General features: G+C 38.3%; 1 protein-coding gene across 1 annotated transcript; it reads right to left on the reverse strand.

Moving 5' to 3' along the window:
* Window positions 1–245: 245 nt before the first annotated feature.
* APPL1 (adaptor protein, phosphotyrosine interacting with PH domain and leucine zipper 1) lies at window positions 246–26,179 on the reverse strand. Its single transcript, XM_062500464.1, has 22 exons — window positions 26,063–26,179; window positions 21,760–21,858; window positions 21,182–21,241; window positions 20,405–20,476; window positions 19,545–19,632; window positions 17,955–17,996; window positions 17,111–17,169; window positions 16,501–16,647; window positions 15,003–15,085; window positions 14,745–14,903; window positions 13,814–14,002; window positions 13,298–13,340; window positions 12,615–12,671; window positions 11,989–12,080; window positions 11,258–11,440; window positions 8,790–8,839; window positions 8,219–8,393; window positions 8,080–8,116; window positions 6,610–6,756; window positions 6,343–6,393; window positions 5,899–5,988; window positions 246–5,708 (listed from the first exon to the last, which is right to left on the reverse strand). Exons 1-22 carry the CDS (start codon window positions 26,114–26,116, stop codon window positions 5,559–5,561), a joined length of 2,127 nt encoding a protein of 708 aa, XP_062356448.1. The 5' UTR covers window positions 26,117–26,179; the 3' UTR covers window positions 246–5,558.
* Between the last annotated feature and the right edge of the window lie 725 nt (window positions 26,180–26,904).

Raw genomic sequence — 26,904 nt, forward strand, 5'->3', positions numbered from 1 at the left:
GACTTGGACTATTCTCTCTGGAACTGCGTTTTCCTTACAGTGCTGTCCAAAGCCACGCTTGCAGTTTTTTGGAGTTTCTCTCTACAGAGGTAGAGCTTAAACTTTTGGAGCCCTGTCATTTTAGAAAGTCTTAGAGAAGTCTTAGAAAGACTTAGATCATGCCTGTTCTTTCTACAAATACTGCAAATATCAGTTCATATTTTAGAAAAAAAGAAGTCATCAACACATTTGGCAGTAGTAGCATTTATTCCTTCATAATCAAGTAAGCATAGCTGTTTTTTTCTAGTTATACATGCATCTTTATCACAGAAGTTACAGAATTCAAAAGTCTGCTTTTCCCCAGAAAAATCTACAAACCTTATAAAATACAAATTTAACCATAATGTGGTTATGGCCCATGGTTTTTTTACGTGGTGTTTATCCCATAATAAACTAACTCGGCCTGTGACGATATGTTCAGTGCCCATGGTAGTGGTTGTGCTGGTACAGCCTCTGCACTCAGCTTGTTCTGCAGAGCCCTCACGGCCCTGTCACTGTACCACCACAGGCCCTGCCCAGCCAGCTGCCACAACTCCTGCTCACCTTCAGTCTCTGATTGTTGCAAAAATAAGTTAAGAGCATTCCCAAGTGTTAACAACTTCCTCTGAGGTTATCTGGCTAATACTATAAAAGTTAAGAGAACTGAGCTATACTTCACAATGGAGGGCTATTGCCTGCATGTCAGAAATGGAAGGGAACACATCCTGTCACCAATAATGGTACTGTCTGAAAGTCAGTATGATGAAGAATGCAGGAAGCTTTTGCATCAGTACAAGTGCCCCCCTGAAAGTTACTATAGCTAAGCTTTTATTTAAAATACAAAATGCTGACTGGAGCCCTGCACAATAGGGTTACTATCCATGTTTCCAAGATTAAGACACAACAATCAGAGTTGACATAAATATGCCACTGGTTGTTCTTATTACAGCTATTCAGAGATAATGTGCAAGTCTGTCTCAAACACTGCAAAAATCACTTACACTTCACCAGAACAGGACCAATCCAGAACACCATCATAAAAATTTGACCACTCCACTGTATTATAAAAATGACCAGAAAGATTGTACAAAATCCTCAGCTTGCAATATAAACTTCATTAGGAGTACAAGTGCATTCACAATGATACACTGACTTACTCTTGTCATGACAACTTAGATACCACTGTGGCAGGGAAACAAATGTCAACTTAGTGCTTACTTAAAACAAAAGCCTTGGGGACTAATTACTTTGCAAGAATTTTTGTAATATAGAGCAAGAGAAAGAATATAAAGTATCAGCTTTTGCTGTTACACTAGACAATATCTCTATTAAATTCACTAAGCAGTGGCAGTTTTCTTTCTCTAGGTGAACTATTTCCTAAATAATAAGAGACTATATTGTAGCATAGTTTTCACCATTGGCTTGTCCCAAATGCTGTGCAATTAATTAATCAGAATTTACCTTAATTCTGAATTTACCTTAATTAATTTACCTAATTAATCAAAATTTACCTCTGTTTTAAGCATAGACAGAATTTACCTTAAACAGTCACATTTCTTTATATCCATGTACATCAATTACAGCTTCATAAATTGCATCAGCTGTTTCACAGTTTTCAGCTCTGGGCTTACATCCATATAAAGAGGAAATCTATTAGCCCCCTAGAAGGGGAATGTTTCTTAATGCTGAAATATTACTTTACTGTTAGACAGTAAATTGTCCTGATACAATTTCAAACTCAAACAAATTAAGGAAGTAAGACTATGACAAGCAACTGACTTTTCACCACCCGATCATAGCCAGTTGGGTATGTTTAAGTAGTACATGACTTTGACCTTGTCCTCTAGTTCAGAGTTGGCTAAAATCTAGCAGTGACCACAGAGGAGTGCCAGCTGTCATCTGTAATGCAGTAAAATGCACACCCATAAGCACACCTGATCTATTTGTGTACTCATGCCATTACATACATAAAGAATGCATGTAGCTTGAAACAGCTGACAGCAAGGCTGGCTTGGTCTGCAGTGTGCAGATCTACACAGTGTAACAAGTTTCATATCCTCTTACTTAAGAGATAAAAGTTTGGCAGTAATTTTGAGGCTGCAATCAGCAACATAACAAGTTAGTCCTGAACAATGCTGCCAATTCAGTACCTACATGAAAGCACTTCAAAATCATGGACTTGAAAGAATATTTTCAGGAATGACAGAAGTAATAGTAAATGCATATGAAGCAAGCTACAGTTTCAGCCAAAAGTGGCTGAAAGATCAGTTTGTGAATAGAAGGCAATAGGAAATAATAAACAAGAGAGTTTATTTTATCTCCTGTAAATTAGGAAAGGAAAACCATCCAGTATTTTAGTTACAATAAAAAAATACTCTGGTGGTGAAATCCTACCACAGCAGTTCCAGCAGACCGTGAGGTGTTCCCATTAAAACTTACATACTCTCAAGGAAAACACCAAGCATCATTCCAACTTCTTTTTCAACAAACCTGTTTTCTAATGAAGTAGTTCTAAACCTTATGGGAAAAAGTTACCAAATAGCTTTTCCTTTTGGGAAGAAGGGCATGGATAAAACCTCAGCAGCTGTTTTTGCCTTGAAATAGCTCTAATTACAACCTAGGTGATCCTCCCTAGGTAAAGCTCAGCAATTCTCACCCCCCTGTTAACTCAATCACCATTCCTGTCTGACTTCCCCAGCTCTGCTGACATGCCCTTTGCTCCAGCAGCTTCCATTATCATCCCACATGCTTGTTCATTTTACACCAATGAAATTCCCCTAAATAAGCAAACAAAAAACCCCTACATTTCATTGATGCATGTCAATCTTTTAGTAGTTAAGATGAGAATCAGCCAAAGTAAGTGAAATGTAATTCCTAATGTAAAGATACATTTAATGGCATATATGGAAAGTCTGAAAAGCAAATGGAATAACTCCAGTATTTATTGCTAAATAAAAAAACTCTCATTTGACAGTAAATTCACCTGTCTATTTTATTAGCCTTTCTTCCTCATCTTTGCTTTATAGGTTTTTATGAACCTTTTTAGGTTTATAGCCATACGAGTAATGGTAGTGTCTGAGAAAAATACAGTAATTCCATTTTCTGACATTTCTTCAATAAGGTTCATGCAACACAGGCTGCACATCAGAAATGCTTTTTCATGAGAGTTCTTGTCTATTATTTGTCCTCTCTCTGGAGCCTGGGCTACTGCAGCTCCAGTGCTTAACACAACCAGTCCTTCTCTGACAGCTGAGGACTAGATTCTAGAGACTGGAGATCACTGATTTCAGAGGCTCCCTGTGCTGTTTCCAAACTGCTTCATGCTCAGTAAATAGACTTCAGAAAGATACAAGACACAGTAACCTTGAGCTACCCTGTGATATGATTTGATAGAAAACAAGTACCAGTAAATAAAAACAAAAAAACAAACAAACACGAACTGGAGTAATTTGCAGAGACAAACTGCCTTGCCACTCTCTGTAAGCCTTGATTTAAGCACAAAAAGGGAAAAAATCTGATTTGGTGCTTCTCTGTACATTTTTGTTGACAATAATAAAAATAGTCTCTTAAAAATGGGAGCTGAGAATGGAAGCCTAGATATGAAATAAAAATGCCACTGTCTTTAAAAAGAAGCCTCAGGTTGGTGTGGTACATGTGGCACTGTGCCAGCCAAATCCAGCCACAGGTTAATACTATGTGACCTAACTGGGCAACAGCAAAAGCAGGTATTTCTACAAGTGACTGGCTACTCTGGGGATGAAAAACACACTGGAACAGGATCTGGTAACTAACTCAGGAAGAGAACCTGGCAGCTCTCTGTTCCTCAGCCTTACCCACTTCTTTTTCAAGGCAGAGTCCTTTGGTGGCTGCTCAAGCCCTGCCCAGGCTGTGGTGCAACCTCTGCCCCGAGCTGCAGCTCCAGCAGCCTCTGCTCCTCCCCAGGGCTTTGAGGGCAGGCACTGCTGCCCTTCTCCTGTCACGGAAACTGAGGCCACCAACTCCTGCACGCAAAGTCACATCTCCAACGCAAAGGCAGGAGGAGGCTGCCAGCTTTGGCCAATGCAGGGCACTCCATGAGTCAGAAGAGCCCCCTGTGCACCTACAGCCATCCAGAAGACACAACCTGAGATTCCTCACTTACTTTACCAGCACTGAGCAACTCCTGCTAGGAAGGGCTGGGCCACCACCAGCTGCCAAGGAGATACTCTGAAAATTGCTTCCATTCCTGAACACCAGAAATGCCCTGCAATGAGCTATAAATCACTCTGTTATATTATAACTTGGAATACAAGTATATTCTTTTCTCTCTACCTATCCTCTTATTTTCATGCCACTATTAGAGAGCTATCTTCTGTTCCTCTGGATTTTAATATTTATAGTAATTAGTGCAAAAATAAATATTTCTCTTCAAACAAGATTTCTCTTCTGGATCAAAAGGTGAATGCACATCTAATACTATACAAAATAAATATTACACAGGGTATGGAATACGGAGTGCAGGTTACAAGCTGTAAACAGACACCACTTTGAAAAATGTTTTCCAGAATTGACTCTAGGATGTAGGATTAGCATCATGACTTACTTCAGAACTGGTAAATTCTGTTCAAAAAATCATAGAAAGACTCAAGAGCCTCAACTCGTATTCAGCAGATCTAGTGTACTAGCAGCAAGGCATTTACATATGCAGAAGATTTTTCATATGATGGAATTCAAGATGTTCCTGCAACTCTAAGCATGTTTTATAAAAATTATCTCAAAGGTTTACAGCTTTTTATTCCAAGTACTGGGCAAAAACCAAGAACATGGCACTTATGCTACAAGGCTATATACATTACTCTTAAAATTTGATGAAGAATGCTTTTCCTTATGCAGCAAAGTTCAGTTGCATATCATCAGCACTTATCTAGGTCTGACAGTATCTTTTTCTCCTATTGAAAGAATATTTTGGTGTTGTATTCACAAAAAAAAAAAAAAAATCAGGACAGTATCATACCGTGCAAAATGAAACAAAAAAGATCCTTTTGTTTAGAACTATTGCACATCTCAGTGATGTTAATGGGGATCCTTCTTTCTAAACAGGTATGTGCAACAAACTGGGTGAAGCTTAGCACTGTCTTATTTGGACATCCACTTTTGTTTCCAACAAGGTGTTCTCCATACTGCAGTGCAAAGAACAAATTTCAGTGGTACTGCAGAAGACCAATGAGTTTTCAGTTTTGCTTCCAAAGCAGTCAATTGCACAGAGGTAAGTGGGGAAAAACCCTCCATTTGTTTCCATACTGCAGAGAAGCCTTGAGAAAACATATGTTTGTAATAAACATGGCAGCATCACCATGCTTCATCTGGCATACAAGAGAAATTATACTGACAGGAAATGGAAATCACTTAACTGAGAAAGAAAAATCAAGGCATAATAGGGTCTATATATTGTGAAGTCTTCTACAACAGGACAGACCCTCCACCTACATTGCACCTCTTGTAGAACTTGTGCCGTTTCACCAGATATATTGATGATTCCAATTTTAATGAAGCAGGCAACGTTAGGCTTCAGATTCTTTCTTCTTCTTCCCATCTTCTCCTAAATCACTGTCTTCTGACTGGCTGCTGCTAAGGACTACAAACTGTCCTTCTGTGCTGCTCTGGTTGGATCTGCTGGAAGCTGCTATCAACCGGCTCTGCTCCTCCAAGTCCTAAGTTGGGAAGGGAATTGGGAAATCAGAAAAAGAGCATTACCCTAAAAGCCATCTGCAATGGACACAGGATACCATTACTACGATTTCTAAATGATCTCTCAATACTATCAGTGGACAGCTTAGGACAAAACTGCAAAAGAAAGTAAGTAGAAAAAAACTAATATTGAGAAATAATGACAAAAGGTACCTTCTCAATTTGTTTTTGTTTATTCAGTTCTTTTTGATGTTTCTCTTTGACTCTATCTATTTCTTTCTGCTTTTCTGAGGCTTTTCGATCCTAAGGGGCAAAAATGTAAATAAAGTCATTAACAACAGCCTGAGATGTTTGAGACACTACTGACTGATACAAGCTTGCTCAAGACTGTGACATCACTGTTTTGATTATTCTGATTTTAAAGGCCTGTTATGGTTGTTAAAAGTAGCAAAATGAAACCTATATTGAATATTGCCCTACAGTAGATATTGGTCGGTCTTTTCATTTGAAAGTAAATTCTAGGAAAAAAAATCCCTTAAAATACACAACAGTACTGCTGCATCTAGAAGCATCCTGCAGAATACAATCTATTACACATATTAAACATACCCCCTTCCTTCCACTCCCAAGCATCCTTTGCTTCAAAAAGTTTCTTACCAGTTCTGCATGAAAAGCTATCTGTTTGGCCAGTCCAACAGAGTCACAAATCTAAACACAAAACAGATAGGAAATAATTAAAAATGCCTTTACATTTAAGCCAGCATCCCAAATTAGAGACAACAGCACATTAAAGCATTTGCAAGCACTTAAAATGACAGGTTTAACTTCTTCAAGTACATAAAAAATGCCTTAGACAGCTTGAATGGACCTAGCATCTTGGAATGCATATTCACAACTGATACAAGTCACAACCATCACCAGTACCTTTTCCCCTTCATTATTTGATTCAAATATATAACAGATGGAAGTCTGGTGGCTCTCCACTCTCCCTCCTGAGGTTCTAAGCACAAATCCAAACAGGCGTTTGTTCTCCTGGTGTGTAGCATACAGCACTACATTGGGCAAAGGAAACTGCCAAAAGGAGCAGATATGGAGAATTAAAACTGACTCCAAATACTTGCCACACAAGGTTTCAATACACTGCACATTAATTAATGCACAAACACGAGAAGTTACCCAACCAAATGTAATTATGAAACACAGATTAGACAGCAAGGACTAAATTATTTCAAAGACAAGCAAATGTCAAAAAACACTCCATGTAAGAAAAAGGGGCCATATTTGCAGTGTGAGTCAGTCATCTTTCTAAAAGTGGATACACACCTGTTTTATTTTGTTTTAATCATTCATTATAGTTAAATTTGTGACTAAGCGTTCAATATTTAGTTCTATGTAAAGGCACTACTTCTCAAAAACGTTACTGCAATTAGCTCAGCTCTCCTAATTATATAAGCAAGGGGAAAAAAAAAAAACCAAACCCATGTAAATCATGTACCCTCATTAGTTTGTTACAATGAAACTGTTTTGCATTCTTATTCCTAAAAGAGGATGGACTTCAAATTATCTTTTTAAGACTCATCAAACAATAAACTTAAAGATTCTGAGTCCCTACCACAGCTGTAATAAACTGACAGGATGAGTTCTTCCTAGGATCAGATATTTGCATTTAGCATATGGGACACACACTCAGTTGATGTATGTCACCTGTAAAAGGTGACAGCTTTGGAGCATTTTTGAAACTAATGTCAAACTTTAAAAATCAAGATATTTTTTCCATGCTCAAGATTTTCTTTTATGAAAAGCAAAGCAATTCAGAGGCTCCAAAAATCAGGACGTTTTCAAAAAACAGAAAAATTAAATGACAGACCATAAACTGTGCATAAAAAGAGAAAAAGGCAATAGTTTTGAAATATGAAGAATAAAGACTGCTATTAATAAAGAATTAAACTGGCCTAATTTGATAGCCTAGCAAGATACTTACTCCTTTCAAGTAAATTATTTATGAAGTAGAAAAACAAGAAATCAAACGAGAAACTGTTCAACAACCTCAAGGCAATTATGCATTATAAACAAAACCCCAAAACAAAACAGAGAAACCAAGAAGCAAACAGACCCTCTTGGACTTCAGAATGAATGTGACTCCATCATTAATGTTCTCTCTACTGTTTTAACCTCTCAGATCACAGAGGGAAGGGAGTCTCAAAAATCAATTCGACCTATTGAAATCACTCCTCTAAACTTGATTGACAAGTGTTTCTAAATGTCTGCATTGGTCTCCTAATAGTACTGGCAATCCCATGCTATCAGTAATTTTTGCTATCATCTAATACTAATATTTTTAAAGTAAAAGAATTACATTGCTGTGTGTTTATCTTAAAATGGAAAGTTACTTACTCGTAGTCTTGTAACTTGTGTCTGTGGATCAATTAACCTAAAAATTTGTTTTTAAAGACAAACCAGAAAGTAAATTTTACCAAAGTGCAAGATCATCATTCTGTAAATAAACATCAGTAGAAGTCAGAGGCAAACTTACTTTAAACAGTCACAAGTGACTAACAAGTGTGATTCTGTCATCCTGAAAACGTTATGGATGGCACGAGCTGCGAGTATTTGACGCATTGTTTCATAAACAACATCTGGGCTTTCATCTGACTTCACTTCCATAGAGCCAAGAAATCTTACAATAAATAACTGATGAAGAATTGAATCTAAGAAAAAAAGAAAAATATTGAAAAAAACCCCAAAATCTATTTTGGGTTTCCCATTCAAAATCAAAGGTTGATTGCAATCAGGAAAACTTCAGACTCCTCCTAAGTTGGAAAGAGATTGCTGCTCCTACTTTAGCAATTAGAGGTGCATTTACTACACAGCACATCACACACATGTTTTCATTTGGTTAATAAATACCAATGATGCAATGAATCATTTTTACAGCAGATTTTCAGACAGTAGTTTGATTTAACTTGACTTACCAAATACCTTGCAATGTAATTAAGCATTTTAAAACTGGTGTTAAGTGAGAAGAGAGAAGCTAGAGATGAAAACAGAACTATAATTGTCAAAATTTATTTTTATTTTGCATTGAAATGAAATCTTTGTTTTACCTTCTGTTTCAGGTTTTGAGCCTCCAGATTCACCAAAAGGATTTGTGCGTCTATTAAAAAATGAAAACATTAAGGCAGGAGTCAGATTTCAGGAACCATTCATGGATAGTGCAGTAGTCTCATGCTGTGTCAAATACCAACATATAATGAGTTCACAAACTTGTAATCTGGAGGAATAATGTATTATGAATCATAAGGAGAAGCAATTTTATCAGGAGTGAGACATAACTTGCTGTATTGAGGACTCACATTATGGGGAAAATACCAGATATTATTGTCCTATTGCTGCCATTGAAAGTTTTGCTCACATTATAATTTTTTTTTTAATATTTTAATTAAGCCCAAACCAAACCTTGGTAATGTTTGAAAAGGTGTGGTTTTAGGGGATGAAATTTCACAGAACAGCTTCAGGAAGCACAGCCAAAAGCCAGGCCCTTTCAGTACTCCATAGGAGCACCCACTTCTCATCACTGTCAAGGTGTTGAATTACTCAAGAGAAGCCCTGGGTTTGTTTCAAATGCAGCTTTCTCAAAACATCACTGGGGTTTTACTCCTAGAGGGTCAAGAGAAATGTGGCTATTTCTGGCTCTCAGAGACAGAATTACTATCAGTTACAGAGAAAAGTGAAAATACTCTAGGCTTCCAAGTCTGTATTTTTAAAAAACAGTAAAGGAATAAGCACAGGAAATGGGGATATTTTATTTAAAATTTGTAGAGGAAATTACCTGTTCCCTTTGGCTGATTGGTAGCTGAAAAGCTATTGGCAAGGGTTCAATACAGTTCAAATTAGTTTTTTTTATGGGATTAATGACAGTGTCACTTTGAGAGTTAGTGTTCTAAAAGCAAATTTCAGAACTATGAGGAAAAAAAATGGTTCAGTTGCACATACTGACAGCCAGTTTATTTTATCAATTATCGGAAATTTTTAACCAAATGATGTCTGGTTTAAAGTAATAAAATTTTTCTAAATTGAAGCCAGTGTGGCATTGCTACAATGTTTATATAACAGGGACTCAATCAAGAACCATCTGATTAAATGCTGACCTGTGTAATTACAGTAAAAGCAAATTCTTTCTACTAGCATCTTCTATTGCTTAGACTTTTCTTGTAATTTTATATTAAACTGGAACAGTAAATGCAAAATCTCACAGATATCTCAAAAGACAAAAATAAAATTTAAATATATGTCATCAGTATCAGAAACCAAGGAAATTACATCTTTTTTAAGAACAAACATGTTACCTATCTGCAGAAACACTATAGTTCTTCATTGAAGGTGATGGTTAATTGAAAATACTGAGCTCAACTCTATTATTTCTGCTATGAAATATATTATTTTCTACACTAGAATTAAAACTGATGACATCACAGAATATTCTGAGTTGGAAGGGACCCCCAAGGATCATCAAGTCCAACTCTCCAGTGAATAGCCCATACAGGGATTGAATCCACAGCCTTGCTGTTACTGGCACCCTGCTCTGACCAAATGAGCTAGACCAGGCTACCACAGGAATTCAGCTAAGTCTTAAACTTTCCACTTACTGCAATACAGTTCAAGTCTTTTTTAAATCAGTGTATTCTGAAGGATCCAGTTGGCCACCTGCTTATCCTACTACACCAAACAACAACAAAAAGAAAACTGTTGAAAAAAGGAAAAAAATATTTGTCTATGTATAATTTCAACTCATACATCTGTGAGATGGATTTCAAAATTCAAATATTTTCCTAGAGGCAGGGGGATAGAACACATTTTTGTGACAAGAGTCACATAAATTAGTTTTCATCTCTTTGGCTATTTTTGTTGTTATTAAAAGCAGCTGGATCTGCAAATACATTTTCTTAATATCTGACTTTTATAAATATAGCTCTAGAAATGCAATGATGATTTACAGGTCTTTGGCTTTTAGTACATCTCCCACTCAAATATAATAACAAGTAGGAGAAAATGTTTTTATGTTTTGGATGAAGTCTTAGATGATTTAACTCGTCCATATGTAAAATTACTCTAGAAGCCTAGACCATTTTCACTCACCTTTCAGCTTAAGAGGAGTGTCATCGTATGCCATCATCACCTGGAGTTAGGGCTACCAAATTTCTCTTGAGTTTCCAAGAGGAAATAACCCAAGCTGCTGGGTGAGCAAGCAATAGGAAAGGAAAATACTTTGTGAAACCAAAAGTTTAAAATAAATCAATAAATAAAATCACTGGTATTAAAACAAGAAAAGCTGCTGCAAAATAGAAAACTACACCTTGACTCTAGTGATGTAATTAAGCCTTTTTTTACAATTCCATTTAACAGGTTAACAAATTGTTTTGCTTCACTGGCCACTGCAAAATTTGTGACACGAGTCAGGGAAAAGGCAATGTGTGTGCTGGAACTGCATCTTAAATGTGGTTTTCTGATTTGTTTGTTTAAAATTAGGAACATTAACTTCAGGGATTTTTTTCCTTCTCTCTACATTTCCTACCTGCCTGATTGCCCAGATGATTTTGCTTGGCCAGGCAGATCTTCACTGACTGGAGATATTATGTCAAATTGGATGGGAGTGTCAGGGGCAACAAGGGAATCCAAGGAAAGTGCTGAGAGAGCTGTTGAGTCAGATCCCAGTGACCCTGTGCTGCTGGTACGAGCTGCAGGAGGACGAGATTGTCTACAACAAAACCAAAAAGGCAAAGTCAGGCTATGTGAGTTCAGGTTGGTTGATAATGAATTAAACCATAGGGGACACCAATACAATATTCCAGAACTTAGATGTACAACAAAACAAAAACTAAATCCTGGAGATTGTGGTATAGCAAACAAATCCATGTACCTAGTCAAATTTAAGTTAAAGTTACTACTTCCATTAATAATTATATCAGATTGTTTTAACATCAATATATAATCACATATTAAGTACAATAGAGTCTGAGGTCTGCTTCCAGGAGTTGGACACACGAAGAAAAATCTCATTATGAAATCATACAACAAAACAGATATGATGAAACCAACCAAAGTGTCCACCAGCTGGTATTGGGGTTACTTCTTACAATGGATGCTCAACAGTGCTTCAGCAGTGAAAGGTGTGTTCAGGAAATTTTCCTCAGGTCTATCAAAGCTTTGTAGGTTTGTTAGGCTTTTTTTTTTTTTCCCCTAGAACTTTATCCAGATTTCCTTTTTATATGTGCACCTCGAATGGCCTCTGGTTGCTTCACTTACACAGCTGGCCTCATGCTCTCGTGCCTCTGCTGAAAGGAAGGAGAAGGAGTGACAGCCTCCAGAGCTGACTGGTTCACACGGGCAGCAATTTCCTGCAGCAGAGATGGGAACAAATAACTGAAAACATTCTTCTCAAAATAAACTTTCAGGTTTGATTTATATGCAACTGGGAGATGTTATAAACTCAACCCTTCATGAGAATCTTGCACTCTTAAATTTTCGCCAACACATCTGCAGTATTTTCCTCTAACTTTTCTTCAAACACATATCCTGATGTTAACTTTCTTGATTTAAATGACCATGTTGGCATCACAAAACTGCCCATGTTAATAAAAGGCAGCAATAGAGAAAAGCTCCAATGATAACTCCAGCAAAATAAGCAAACATAGCCAGGAAAACCAAAAGAAAAATCTCATTTGAGAAATGCAGCCCTCAACTGTGAACTAAAACCCATGAACACGCACCTGATATATAGATACACGTTCTGTTGTAAAACAGTTTTTATTGGGCCAATTCCCCTAATTTATTAAGCAAAAACCATTATGTAAATTTGCATCAATATTAATTTACTCTATAAATATAAATGCTAACATATTACTGATAACTAGAAATTTTAGTCAAGTTACCTCAGGGTTTTCACTTAGATATATCTGCTTAGATATGTTGTTTATGGTGCATATCCACTGAAAAAGAGGAAGAAAAAAGAAAACAAATTAACTTGCCATGTTTTCTAAAACTTGATTGAATACCTGAGTTGCTAGTTTCAGCACTTTTTCAACTTTCTTTGTACTCAGGGAGCCAAATATTCTGCACACCCAGCTTGTCATTAAATTCACTGCTACCTGTATACTGCACGTTGCACTTTTAGATTTTACTCACAAAAATTTTAGTCATACTAAAACTACACTAAAGAAAGTTTAACTCACAGCTCTAAGGATTTTTTTTCTGAAAACCTCATCAGGATTCTCTGTTTTTCTTCATTCTGTGCTGCAGATGACATTGCTCCCTCAAGACATTATAAAAATTTAATTTGGCGCTTCTGAAATTTGCTTATTTTTTACATCTGCAAGCTAGAATCTGCTTTCTCTCTCTGCTCTGGAAGACTATTTGCTCTTGTTCCTGGCTTTTCAACTCTTATCTGAAGGAGTAACTATTAGGAACACTAAGATAGACAAGGTGTTACTAACAAAGATAATTTATTAATAAATACAAACAGAAAAAATTTGCAGTATCCAGCTATGGTTAGGAATGTATTCTTTCTGCACAGCAGAAAATCACTGGGCTCCATGGACACCTCCTATAAGCTTACCTCTTCATAATCTTTTTTACTTTCTGCCTGTAAGATTGAAGACCTGAAAGAAGAGAGTGGAAAACACAGTTTTATGTATTTAAAATGCCTTGCAAATACAGTCAGCCAAGAAATTACATTTTCATATTTACACACTGAACAAGAAGTTATGAAAGGCTGAAAATTGTGTTTGTACTGAGTGCAGTCAACATTTAATTAGGATGGGGAGGAATCTGCTTTCAAGAGGAAAGAGAAAAGTAACACAATTCTAACTGCGTCCATGCAATACTTAAGTCTTCACAAAATGCAGTAATATATGATTGTCAACTGATTATCCTAAACTTATTCTGAAATACTACTCAGCTACATTACAGAGTTTATAAACAAAAATCCAGTTAACACAGTTAAAAGTATATCCCAGATTTTGTTTCTAAATATGCACAAAATATATCAAGCTAACATCTGGCCAAAGGCAGAATATCTTTCTTTTCCTAACTAGTGAGTTCTCACCAGAAGCAGCAATGTAAGGCCACTCACTTCTTGCCATCAAAAGATGTTATCTGGAAACAGTATCGTCTGTCCTCACAGTCCACAGCCATCACAGAGCAATTGTCTATGTCCATGACAAGTCCCCCAGCCACATCACCTCTTGCCTGGCTCATCAGATTTCCACCTTGAGTGAAGTAAAACTGTCTCTCCCAACTGGAAGACACCAGCCCTGTCTTACTAAAAGATAAAACATGATCAGTTAGCCTCCCTTTTTGCTCAGACACTCTATAATATTAGTTGCTGCAATTGTGTTCTAATACAGAAATTCATGCCTCATTCAGTATTTTACTTTAACTGTTGCTGTAAAAGTCATCAACTTTTTTTTAATTCCTTGGAGCTTGTTATATAAATTACAGTAAAAAGATCTTAATGTTGCAATTTATTTTTAATAGCTCTGAAAAACAGCTGTTGGACTTCCTTTGAGGCATAGCTCCCTCCTGTGGACAACGAGCCACTGCTCTATGGAATCCAGAAGCTCCTTCTAAGGGTATTTTGGTTAACAGTGTTTTGCCTTGTTTAGATCAAAATTATGATGTTTTACTAGTAACTTGAATCCCAAAGCTTTAACAGATACTTTCAGAACAATCCTGATAGATGGAATCTTGTTACTTCCCAGTTAGGGTACAGAGAAATTACACTCTCAAACTTTTTTTTAAGCTGTGAAAATTCAGGCAAAATTAGACTAAAATTGGGATAATTATACTTTGCACCTGAATGACATTATGTCATTGTAACAATAAATTTAATACTAATTAGGTGAAGAAGACCAAAGAAAGAAACAGAACAGCCCTTATGTGACTTATTCAACCGAATTTATAAAATCAGCCTAGCTAACATCTAAAAAACCCCTTCACCTCCTTTAGCTTTCCTTTTCCAAAATTAAATACTCTGGAATGTTTAAATAACAAGTTACTCTTACTTTCTTGCATTGAGATAGCCAGCTTTCCGTGTTAGATTCCTATGAGCAGGAAATTTTGTAGGATCAGGATCAGGCAAATACAGTGGGTCACTGGCTACTTCCAAGTCCTCTATAGTTTGTTGCATGTTTTCTACTTCACAATCCATTTCCCTGCGAACACTAAGATAAAAAATGTGTTATTAGCAAAGATAATTTATTAATAAATAGAAGCAGAAAATAATCTTGATACAAGTTCAAAATTCAACAAAGTCAACTTACTTCTGTACACTTGTGCCAATATTGGTCAAAAATTCTTCCAGTTGCTCCGTAAGATTTTCTGAACCCATTTTAAAAAAACTTATCTTAAAAAAAAAAAAAAATGGAAAAAGAGAGAGTGTAGTCATTAATAAAAAACTACTACAGATGAAGCCATAGGAAGTTAAAGTTTCTCAGAGAAACCTGTTTTCATCCCTCATTCCCACCAAAGCCTCTTACTAAAAGCAGCAGAATGTGTGTGGCTGCAGGTGAAGGCTGCTGCTGGCACTGCAGTGGGATTTGTAATCACAAGGACATGAACAGAGTTGCCTGGAAGAAATAAAGAAACATACAGAAACTGCCCTGGAAAAACTTCCAATGATTCTCTGTCCATTTTCAAGCCCACCATTCTGCTAACTGTTCTTTTGAGGGGTTATTTGGGGCTCCTAGGGGAGAACAAACCTGTGAGGATTTGTCCAGGGCCATCCACAGGGAACTAACAATGTGTATTTTAAGCACAGGGTACTCTATGATGGGCCAGAAAATCTGTCACAGCTGAACTGAGGTTAGCCCTGAGAAATCTCAGAACAGGAAGCCCCGGGACGTGGCCCTGCCCTTCCGTTTCTTAGATTCAGCAAAAAGCTCCACCTAAGCAACAGGTTGCACTTACTTTACTGCACAAAACATGCAGAACTTGGCTCTTACATACAAGCTGCAAAGTTTCAAAAGAAAGCAAGAGTTTTTGCCTTTGGAAAGCTTTCAGACAATATGCAAAAGTTAATTTCTACTCGAGTCACTGCAGCAGTGCCAGATGCTAGAAAGCTTGACTTGCAAAAATCCCAAAGCTCATGCTTAATGGTATACTTCTAAAAATACAAATTAAGTCTGTCCAAATAACTTTATGATGGCTGTATTTTCTGTTTCACTCATCCTCAAGTAAACCAATTATGAACTTATTAAGCAAAACCAAAGCAGAATGTTTTTTAGCATTCTGGCTCTTCCACAGCCTTGACTGAAAACAGCAGTTATGTGGCTTTTGATGATTATCTAATTTCAGAATAGCTGCCATAGGAATGAGTTTAACTGTCTCCATGTTACTTTCTAAGAAGGTTCACTTCTATGTGGATTTGCATGAAAGCTCTAATCAGCTCTTCCATTTCATAGAATCAAGTGCCCAGCAGTGAAAATCTAGGCATTACATTGAATCTAGCCATCTGGGTTTTGGGGGAAAATTAACTATTATATTTGTCACCCAGACTTTGCTAAAGGACTCCCTGATGGCAGTGAGTGATGGCATCTCATGAAGAGATGCCTGCAGTGAGTGGACAATGACCAGTGCTAACTGATGGCACTGTCAGGGCAGCAGCTGTGGCAGCTCAGACAAGTGTATGGGTGGGGTCTTTTTCTCCGTTTCCTTCCCGGGTCTGAAGAAGAGGGCTTGCAATGGATTTCAGTACATCAAACTTCACAAAGTACTTTTATATCTTCTTTCAGACCTACAGCTTTCAGAATCTGAAATTACCTGAGCCTGCATGTATCCTAGCAAAGGTTCTAGCAGAGAAATTTTCTTTTTGTACTGGAGAGTATTTAAAGCACAGAAATAATGCATCATAGTCTGATGCTGTTTTTTCCTTGACGTATACACATCTTCTGTAACTTCGGCCTTGATCTGAAGAGACACAGACAAGGGGAGGGGGAAAAAAAAGGGAAAGTTTGAGACTTGGCACTGACCACATGCCTTCTGGACATCTTTATAGCCAGCATGGAAAAGCCCACAGAACAGTTCTACCCTCTATCACCAGCTGCTGCATATTTTACTTTGCAATTTGGCTTCTCTAATTTAAACATGAGATACATGAAAAACAAATACAGCATTCTTTTCTACCTGGAAAGTGTGGTTATTTCTTCACAGAAACAAACTGAATATCACAATATTATTCCTAAAGCACTGTCAGTGTTACAAGATATGCATGTATTGGAGAAACCTGCTTTTCTGTCTAGACTGCTAAAACAAACTATCAAATGTCTCATAGAATCTTCCATACACTGTGTTCCATCATAAATACATATAAGATGTAGATTATTTCTTATCTTCTCTAAAAATCTTAATATAAAGATTTTGTTTTACAAACCTTTTCATTTTCCTTTCTTTTTGACAACCGACTGTATCTGGTAATGGCAGCATCATGGTCTAAGCAATCAAGAGAGAATTTATTCTTATTTTCATAAATTAATAACTTGTGAAATAGAGCAGAAAACCTTTTAAATCACAGTGTTACACACACAGCTGAATGCGAAGTTTTGTCATATTAACACCCTAAGGAATTGTTCTTGTCTATAATCCCTTCACTGCAACAAATACTTGGGCTGAAGAAAAATTTTAACGAAATGCAAATGTTGCCAAATTGTTACAAAGTTCCTAAACATCAAGTATTTTTTCAAAGAGCTGTCCATAGAGTAGAGAAACTTTACATTATGAAACCTGGATCTAATATTTTTAGCTTCTAAAGCAATGAAACAATTTTCACCGAGAGAAAAAGAATGTTATTTAAATAATAAGTTCTCTACATGGATGCATTAGAGGCAGCTAAAAATAAAACTTCCGAAAATAGGGAAGTACGAAATTCATTTTAAGAAGGTAATTTTCTTTATTGATCCAGTCCTGACTAAGAAGCAAGCTAGAACCTTACTATTTTTATAATTTTGATGGCATAATTATACATTATTTAATAATCATATATACACTTAAGGCATTGTAAAAAAACCCTTTCAATTTGCCTTAACACTTCAGTACACAAAGCAGGGATTTACAAGTGAACCAGGGAAAGCTGAGTGCCTAAGTATCACTCAGAATAATTACACCTTAATTAGTTCCTTTAAGCCTACAGGCTTAATTCTACTAGTTAAGTACAAATAATAAACTATAATAACACTGTTGTCTTGTAATATTGATAAGATTAAGTACTTTAGACTTACCATTGCTTGCAATTTGGAAAACTTCTTTTAGAGTTAATATCTCTAAAAAAACAACATATCACAATTTAAATAAATTGTTATTAATGTAACAGTCACGTATAACAGTTTCTCATGAAATGTTTCACTACTGAACAATGGAAGGTAACACCCTGTAGCATACTGAGCTACCAGCACAGGCACTACATGGCCAGGCAAGTCTGTGCCTGCCTGGGGCCTGAAGATCATTTCTGTGCTTACCAAAAAAAACCCCAAAAATACAGTACTGTAATACTGTAAGGAGGAATTTCTATTCAAAAGTCTTTGAAAGTCATCATCAGTACAGATGTGTCGCCTGTAGTTCCAGTCTGGATTCTGGTTTGAGCTGGGGAAATGGAAGCACAGGAGATGGGAAGTATCAAAGCCCAAACCACACTGGGAGTTCTCCTAGCTAAAATCAGCTGACTTGCAGCTGGTTATGGTGTCACTGTGTCAGGAACTGGAACCAGCACAATACCTTACACCTGTTCTGATCTTGGCTGTGGTTTGTGCCATATTACAGTACAAACCAGCAGAGAGCCACAGGCAACTTCATGGTAAAGCAAATACAAGAAAACTGTCCAAGAAGTGACTATGAAGTCCATAAAGAAGTGTCATTACAAACTGTACCAGCTGGTGACTAAATCTTCCAGTGGGAAAATTTAATTTGCAATTATTGCCTCAGGGATGCCTCTTCTGTGAGTATTAACAGGAGATTTTTCAGGTCTTGAGAAGTAATATCAGCCTTGGGATAGTCATGATCCTTTGCTCCAAAAAACCCCAAAACCATCATCTTTTCAATCCATAATTTTACTGCAAACTATTGCCAAAGAAGTATTTTCCAAGATTTGTGAAGAGTTAGAAGACTTATGAAAGACTTGTAATTTTTATTTCAATTTAGACTTCAGATATTTATATCTTAGGTATAACCACTCTAGAATGTTCACAATAGGGATATTTAAGTTACTTGGGGTTTAAGTCTTATAATTTCTACTTGGAAGCCCATTTGCCACAGAAGTCTGTAATGCACATGTGTTGTAATTAGACAATAGATGTTATTTTAAACCAGGCACAATTACTACAGAAATAAGAAGCTGGAAGCACCTTATGTCTGCACATAAGAAGTCACCTGTACTACCAGCAGGGTTGAATAACCCTATTGCCAAATCTTAATATAGTAAGTACTACAACTTTGTCACTTTGTCTTTTGAGCTTAGTCCAGCAATTATATTGATGTTATGATTTGATACAGAAATATTTCTGAAAATGCAAATTAACTGAAAATTATTATTTCCTAACATTTTCAAGTAGCTGCTAATTCTTCATCTTGAATAGAAGTGCTTCCCTAATAGAATAAATTTTTTCATTGTAACAACAATAATGTTAAGTTCAACTGTAATAGGCTCATGAATAGAAATAACTTACTTTTCTTTTTAAATGGGGTGATGCATACTTTTGAGAGCTGAAAAATAAGTGGTGTATTCTATTTAGTGGAACAAGAGCTATGAAGATTAAATGCTATGTTTTTATTGCTGCTGCTATTGATAAAAAACAGTATTTGGTTAAGTCCTCTACCTTTTAGATCCCTTTCTTTAAACTGGGTAATAGGAAACATCATTGCATCTGCAAGCTGAGTTGAAAGTACTGCATGGCAGGAGCTGAGCTGAAAGAGACAAAAGAAAATCTTAGGAAAGCAGTGTTGAGACCAAATCAAATCACAACAGGCCAACATCAATGTCACTCAAAGACGACATGTACAACTCAAACGCATTTTTGTATGTTCCTTTTTTTGCAGCTACTTCTTTCTAGGTTCCAGATCTCATCATCAGCTTTCTACAGAAAACCTTTAGAGTTTAGTTTCTGTCTGAACTTTTCCAAGTTACTGGATCATGTCCAAAAATGGCCTCATTCTTCCTGACTAGTTAGTTTACTTCTCCAGTTTCCCTCCAGCTATGTCACAGCCAATCTTTCACAGCTCACAGAGGTGGAACAAAATGTGATCCTCCTCCTAAAATGCTGTTTAAGTGAGGAGAGGGATCACAGCAAAAATCCTGATTCAGCTCTTAATGGTGCTCAGTTGTGTGTCCTATGAGGCAGTGTCTAAGAGAGACAGCAGGAGGGTCCTCTGTCAGGTACCTGAAATGAGGCAATACAGACACCCTCATCTACATAGTTGCTAACTGCCACAGTGTAAAGGTTTTGCCTCTACCTCTAGGAGTTAAACTACATTTTTTCTCAGCAGTGTATCCTCATTTTGCTGAATTCATTTTTGATCTTAAGGTTACATAACTTTAAATAGATTCTGCAATACACAGTTAACTGTTACCTTGTTGACAAACAAATGCCACCTCTGTACTTCCTGGCTTAAAAAAGGAGTAATTATGCTGTTAAAGTCTGTACCTGACAGCATTAGCAAAGCACATATAAGCACTCACCTCATCAATAACTTTTGCAAATTGCTGCAGAGTGGAAGTCATGACTTCATCATCTCCCCCGAGCGGAAAACGCTGAAAAGGCAAAGAGAGTTATATTGCTTGCAGTGTTTTCTGCCATTCACAAAACTGGATTAATCATCTCTATGGGTATATCAGGTATTCAATTATTTTAAAATATTACAGTTAAGACACACTGAAGCAGTTTCACCTCATTAATGGAAAAAGAGGATAGGGAGCAGCAGCCTCTTAAAGAAGCAAATTTTTGTTTTTAACATTTTTAACCTCAGAAAAGGGGATCCAGCAGCAAAGCTACAGAGAACCCTTCATAGTACAGGTTAGAAGGGAAGAAAGTTATGGATTCCATAGTCTGTGCTTTCAGAGAGGGAATTATGCTCACAGAGCAAATTATGGTTGTAATAGAGATTGCAATGTGATCTCTTTGTGACTATTGATATTTAAGTACTTAAGGGTAAACAGGTTTATAAAGTAAAAACGAAACAGAACTACCTTAAGCAATTTTCAGAAAAACTAATCCAAAAGTAAAATATTTCAGAGGCTATTAATATTCTTCATGGTAAGAGGAACTTGATTCTGGTTTAGTTGGAAGAACTAGAATAAAGACAGTAGATTCTTTTGGCAAGAATCTGAACCACCAACCACAGCTGTTAATTTTATCTGGACCAAACCTAAATACACTCTACACTGTCCTCTGGGAGATAAAAGACAACAAAAATACACAGTCCTGACCACACACAGACAACATAATTTATGCAGTACCTGTTTCTCATATTCCTTCAGAAGCTTTGAAGTCAGATGAGTTGCTGCACTTAATTCATTCTGATTAAAAAAAAAAATAAGGAAACATGAAAATCAATAAAAAGTTTAGCAGTTAAAGTATATATGAATTAAAAATACAGCCATAAACTCAAATTTTTAGAAAAACATAGAAAATAGATTCTGGCATAAAAGTGGAGCTATTTCTAGATAAGTGAAACATGAATATATTGTGGGTAAAAAAAAACCCACCCACTTGATACATAATATTATAAACATGGAGATCATTTTAGTGTGTACAACATTTTAGAAACATTTGGGAAATACACTGGGAACAGAGAACATAATTTCACTTGTCATAAGAAATTCTGTTGCAAAAAGAATCACCAGAATTTAGTCTTTACCACTCCCTAACATACAGAAAAACAATCATTAATTCTTACTTTATTTCACTTCTATGTTTAAAGCATATGGAAGTTAAAGAAAAGCATACTGCTCATCATAATGTCAAAAAAACCCCAAGAAATTTGAAATATGATTCCCAAGCTTTATAATGCATTCAAGAATTTCATTAACACTACCTGAGCATCATATATTCTGTGCATGGCTTGAAACAACTGATTGATGTAATTGGATATTGCAGCAGCATCTTCTTCAAATACTCCCAGCAAAGAGCGGGTCTGTAATGATCAAACAGCCAAAACAAGAACATGACAAGTTAGAAGAGAAGAATTTAAATATAGTGGAATTTCAGATTTAAATAGCATTATTTCAGGTTTCATTACTAAAAATTTCAAAAACCTTCCAATACTGTTAAAAGGAATGATAACTGTTGCGTGCCAGAGAATCTTAACAAATATCCAAGCTCAGCCTTCTTCCTGTCAGGCTCTCTCCAGGTTAATACACTTTCAGAAGGGAAAGGGCCAGGGGAGATGGACAACTGTAAAGTGTTGAAACTGTGGGCAACTACTGGGCTCCCTATGGTACATCCCTAAGGAGTAGGGTGAAGATTACTGGTATTAAACAGCTTGCCAGGTATATGCATTTCCTCTGCAGTGAGATCCAAATAAAGGCTGTGACTGTCCCATACTGTCCAACCTGAACACTGACAGTTGCTGGTTGTGCTTGGACCTATAATTTACCTGTGGAATAACCATCAATTCTGTGATCAAAAAGTTGAGGAACTACACCAAACCAAAACTAACAACACAACCTGTATCTGATTGACCTCAACATACATGTTTCTCACCACTGAAAGGGAGTGAAAAGATCTGTCCTCCTGTCCTTACCCTAGCTAATCAGTCTGTCCTTTAGCTGGTGTCACCCACAAGCCTGATGGCTCCTGTGTCCAACCTGCATCACTGATGGTGCTTACCAGCATCCACCACAAAAATCACTGGTCACCTATTAGACTAAAACACTAAAACACACATGGTCTCCATCTGTAAGCCCAACTATCCAGACAGGTTTTCTACTCAGGCCACAGTCCATACCCCTCCCTTTTAGCCAGAAGAACGTTGCCAGACAATGTCAGAGTCCTTGCATGACTCAGGGTGACTGATATCCCCTGCCCTCCTGCCCAAATGACTGACTCGATAAGAAGGCAATCAGGTTGCTCAGGTGTAATTTGCCTGTAAGCTTAAATGAGATGTTGACTGCATGTTCTTACATCCTTTTTGCACTTGGAAGCAAGGTTATTCCTCACCATGAGGATTTTGAATGGCCTCCTTCCATCAAGACAGGCTGCACTGCTTTTCTTAAAACATTGGTTGGGATGCTTGGCTGTAGAAGCAGGAACAACACTTGCAAGAGCCACAAAGGAAATACTTTAGCCATGTTTTAGCAAAAGGACCATGCTTTGTTTATAGGTTTATACTAAAATTAATGTCCTGACAGAAAATTGAAAGAATTATAAGCACATAATTGTTTTTTTCCCCAAATTATGATTGCTAAACACTTAAAATTGGAAATTCTATTTTTTAGTCTTTCCTAGGCTGTCTTGAAATTACCAAAGTCTACAGTCCATCTCCCCTTGAAGCATGAAGGTATATTTCAGCTATTTCTGATTTTTTTTTTTTGCTTTTAATGATAATCAAAGAGTATACATTAAACCCATACCAATTACATTCTTCAACAATTCTTTTAATGTAAAATTCTTTTATCTAAAGTTGCATTAGATGCCTGGCTGTATCACAATTACTGTCATGCTATATAACGCCTAAAAGATATTTAAATATAAAAAATATAATCAAACCACATAACACAATAAATAGCTTTAATGCTGTTATAGTTATAAAACAAGTGGAAAGAGATGGAGGAGAATTCAAATATTTGCCAGGTGCGGCAACATGTGTCATCCTAACAGCCTTGACTCTCCCATTAAAGTAGACATACACAAAAGAATGCAAAAGAAAAAATTACAAGGTACTATAACCATTGAATTATATACTCATGACCTTTAAACCTGAACATAAATAAACCCAAGGTTGTAATTTTAAAGGAGTACTATGCAAGGTTTCTGGATTGTACTTACTCTTTAAAACTGAACATTTTAAAAAAATAGTCTGTTTTATTTTTAAAATGTCAGTCATTGATGTACAGCTGTCAAAATAATATCATATGATACTGATGGAAAGAAATTAACCTGAAACTGTAAACAAGTTACAGCAGACTTCTGCTTAGCAGAAAATTAGAGGAATTGCTTACTTATGTTTCCAGTAAAACTCTGCATCATTCTGCATATTCTTTGGGATTCTTTCTACCCATGTTTGTGAGCAAGCAAACAGGAAAGGACCAGGGAGAGGCTGCACAAAGAAACCCCCTCGTTAGAAGTCAGTGTTAATCCTTCTATACCATCAGATGGAGGGCACTGCAGGTGACAGGAGACAGAGCCTGTGCTACCAGTCCCTTGGCTTTTTGTGCAATGCTTTGGGAATGCAAATCGGTGTGAGCAGAAACTCCCTAAATACACACTGAGTACTCCTGTAATATATGTCCTAAGTTAATACATAAACTGCTCTGTTTTGCATAGCAAAAGACTAGGTAAACTTGGAGTTTGGTTTAAGCCCGACAAGCACAGTGGTTAGATTTTTATCCTGTGACAACAGGAAATGAACGGCTTTGGAGATTTTTGAAAAGCCTTTCCTTCCCTCGGAGACAGACAAGTTTGATATGACGTTCACATATCTACAGTCAGGGTCTGAAACACGAACTGCAGGCTACAGTGCAGGACTAAACAACGACCCAGGCTGACGAGCTTTTCAATATTCCAGCATGAATGTATCAAAGTCATGGCAACTCCTCCAGAGAGAGGGTTCTGCTTTCTTCAAGCAGCATTTGTTGCCATTTCTGCTGCATTGATTTCAAAGTAACAGGAATTAACTAATGTAACAAACAGACTAACCCAACAAAAAACCACCGAGTCCTCACTAGAGGACCTGGCACCCAGAATTCGCCTGAAATATTAAATTGACTGAAAGATGTGAATTTCCTACCTACAACAGAATACAATGTTGGCAAATCCAATTACTTAAGCATCTCAGACACATCGGGCTGAATTAGGCTCTGCTCGTCTGTATCACAAATAACCTCACATAGAAGATTCTAGAATTAAAATTACATTCCAATAAGTAACACTTTTTTCACGTGCTTCCCAAATGTCCTTAGATTATTTAAGTTCCTGTTACATTTGACATTTCCTATAAATATTAATAGTTCTGACTGCCTGACAAAGAAGAGACATTCAAAAATATTTTTTTTTAAATCACTATTATTATAGACTTTCAAAATGTTTTCCTCTTCATGAGATGATAGCAGGTTTGACCCCTGGACCAGAACTCACATTAGAGGCCAGATCTCATCTCTCATCCAGCATTTGAGCTATTGGGGGCACTGTCCTTCGGAAAGCAATGATTACTTTTCCGCATGGCCTTCTCTTGCCTTTCTTAAGCCGTCCTTCCACTTGACACAGAAATGTTAAAACTACTGTCATTTTAGGCACTAAATTTCCCTTTTTAACAAGTGAACGTTTATCTTCCTATGACCACGAAATTAAAACTGCCAATGCACATGCTATTGCAATGTAGGACATCCTGCTCACTACGTAAACCATGCATGAGAACAAAGACCTTAATTCAAAAGGCTGCCATAAAAGAAATACACTGCAAAGTTTTTATCCACGTCTAAGAAGCACAGTACGAGGACTTGCTATTGCTGCTGCCAGCAAGATGAACCAGAGTAAATGAATAAAGCATTTCCTACTTTAGAAACTCCAGCGCGCTACAGAGCATCGCTGACACAGATCAGGTAGCAGCAATGCAAGAGAAGAACCGGAGCAAGGAGAGGCCTCCGGGCACCATGTGCTTCCCACCTACTCTCCGCACTACCCCCATCCAGTACCTGCTTTTCATACGGGTCTATTAAACCTTCATGCACCTTGGTGAAAAACAAAGAGGAAAAATCGTTTCGAGAAGGCAACACGGGTTTTGTGGTCACGAGGTATCCAAAATCGAGCCGGGGCGCGGAGGTGGGGGTGGGGAGTAGGCAGCGGTGCCGGCACTGCTCGGACGGAGGTGCCGCAGCACCTGGGCCGGAGCCGAGGCCCCGCTCCCGGCCCGCAGCACTCCCGGGAGCGGCGGCGGGGCCAGCGGGCGACGGGGCCAGCGGGCGACGGGGCCGCGGAGCTCCGGGCGAGCCTTCGCAGGGCACGGCCGGGGCGGGAAGCCCGGGCCGAGACTGTCGGAGCCCCGCGGGGCCATGCAGGCAGCGTCCCCCTCCCTTACGGCCACCTCCGCAGCTCTCCGGGGGCCGGGAGCGACAGGGAAGCAACGCTGGGCCCGGCGAGCAGGGGCTGGGCCCGATGCGGCTCCGCCGGGCCCGTCTCACCTGCGGGCTGTCCTCCAGCGTCTCCTCGATGGGCAGTTTGTCGATGCCGGGCATGGCGGCGGCCGCGCTCAGCCCCCGCTGCTCCGCTCCTCCCGCGCCGGCCCGGCCGGACCCGACCCGCACCGACCCCGCCCGCCGCGCGCCGGACGTCCCGCCCTCCCGCGCGTCCGGCTTTCCCATTGGCCCGCCCGCTCCCTCTGCCCGGCTGCCATTGGCTGGCGGCCCCGCCCGTTCGCGCGCAGGGGCTGAGGGTGGGGTCTCTCGCGCGCGGCCCCTCAGGGCGGAGGCTCCGGCGGCGTCCCGGGAGTGGTTCCGTGTGGGGACCGGAGCGAAGACGGCCGGGACCGCGTCCCTGCTGAGGTGACTGCCCGGTCCCTGCTGAGGTGGCTGCCCGGCAGTGCGGGTCGCGGGTGTCAAGCAAAGTGTCCTCCCAGTCTTGTCTGTCTGTGCGCCGGGGGTTGCTGTTGTCTCCTCACAGACGATTACCCTGGGGGCCACTCCACAGCGGGGGAGGCCTGTTGGGTCCCTGCTGTTATGGAGCAGCTTTGGCACTCTTGCTCTGACATCTGGAGCATCACTTTTGGCAAATCTCTTATCCTTGCCCTGTGGAGGCCAGTAATTTCTACTGTGGTTGCTTCCTCTGTGCAGATGAGAGGCCTTAAGCTGAGACAGGAGAGTTTCTGATTAGATATTAGAAAATAGTATTTCTGCTCTCTTAGACTGAGTAAGTGTGGTCCTGTAGGTTAGCGGCAAGTTTAGAATGCTTAAAACTATTTTGAGGACTCACTGAAATCAAAACAAATCATTGGTGGGACTTGTGAACTGGTTCAGCTCTGAAATGG

This window comes from Cinclus cinclus, chromosome 12 (genome assembly GCF_963662255.1).
Source record: "Cinclus cinclus chromosome 12, bCinCin1.1, whole genome shotgun sequence".
NCBI classification, from domain to species: domain Eukaryota; kingdom Metazoa; phylum Chordata; class Aves; order Passeriformes; family Cinclidae; genus Cinclus; species Cinclus cinclus.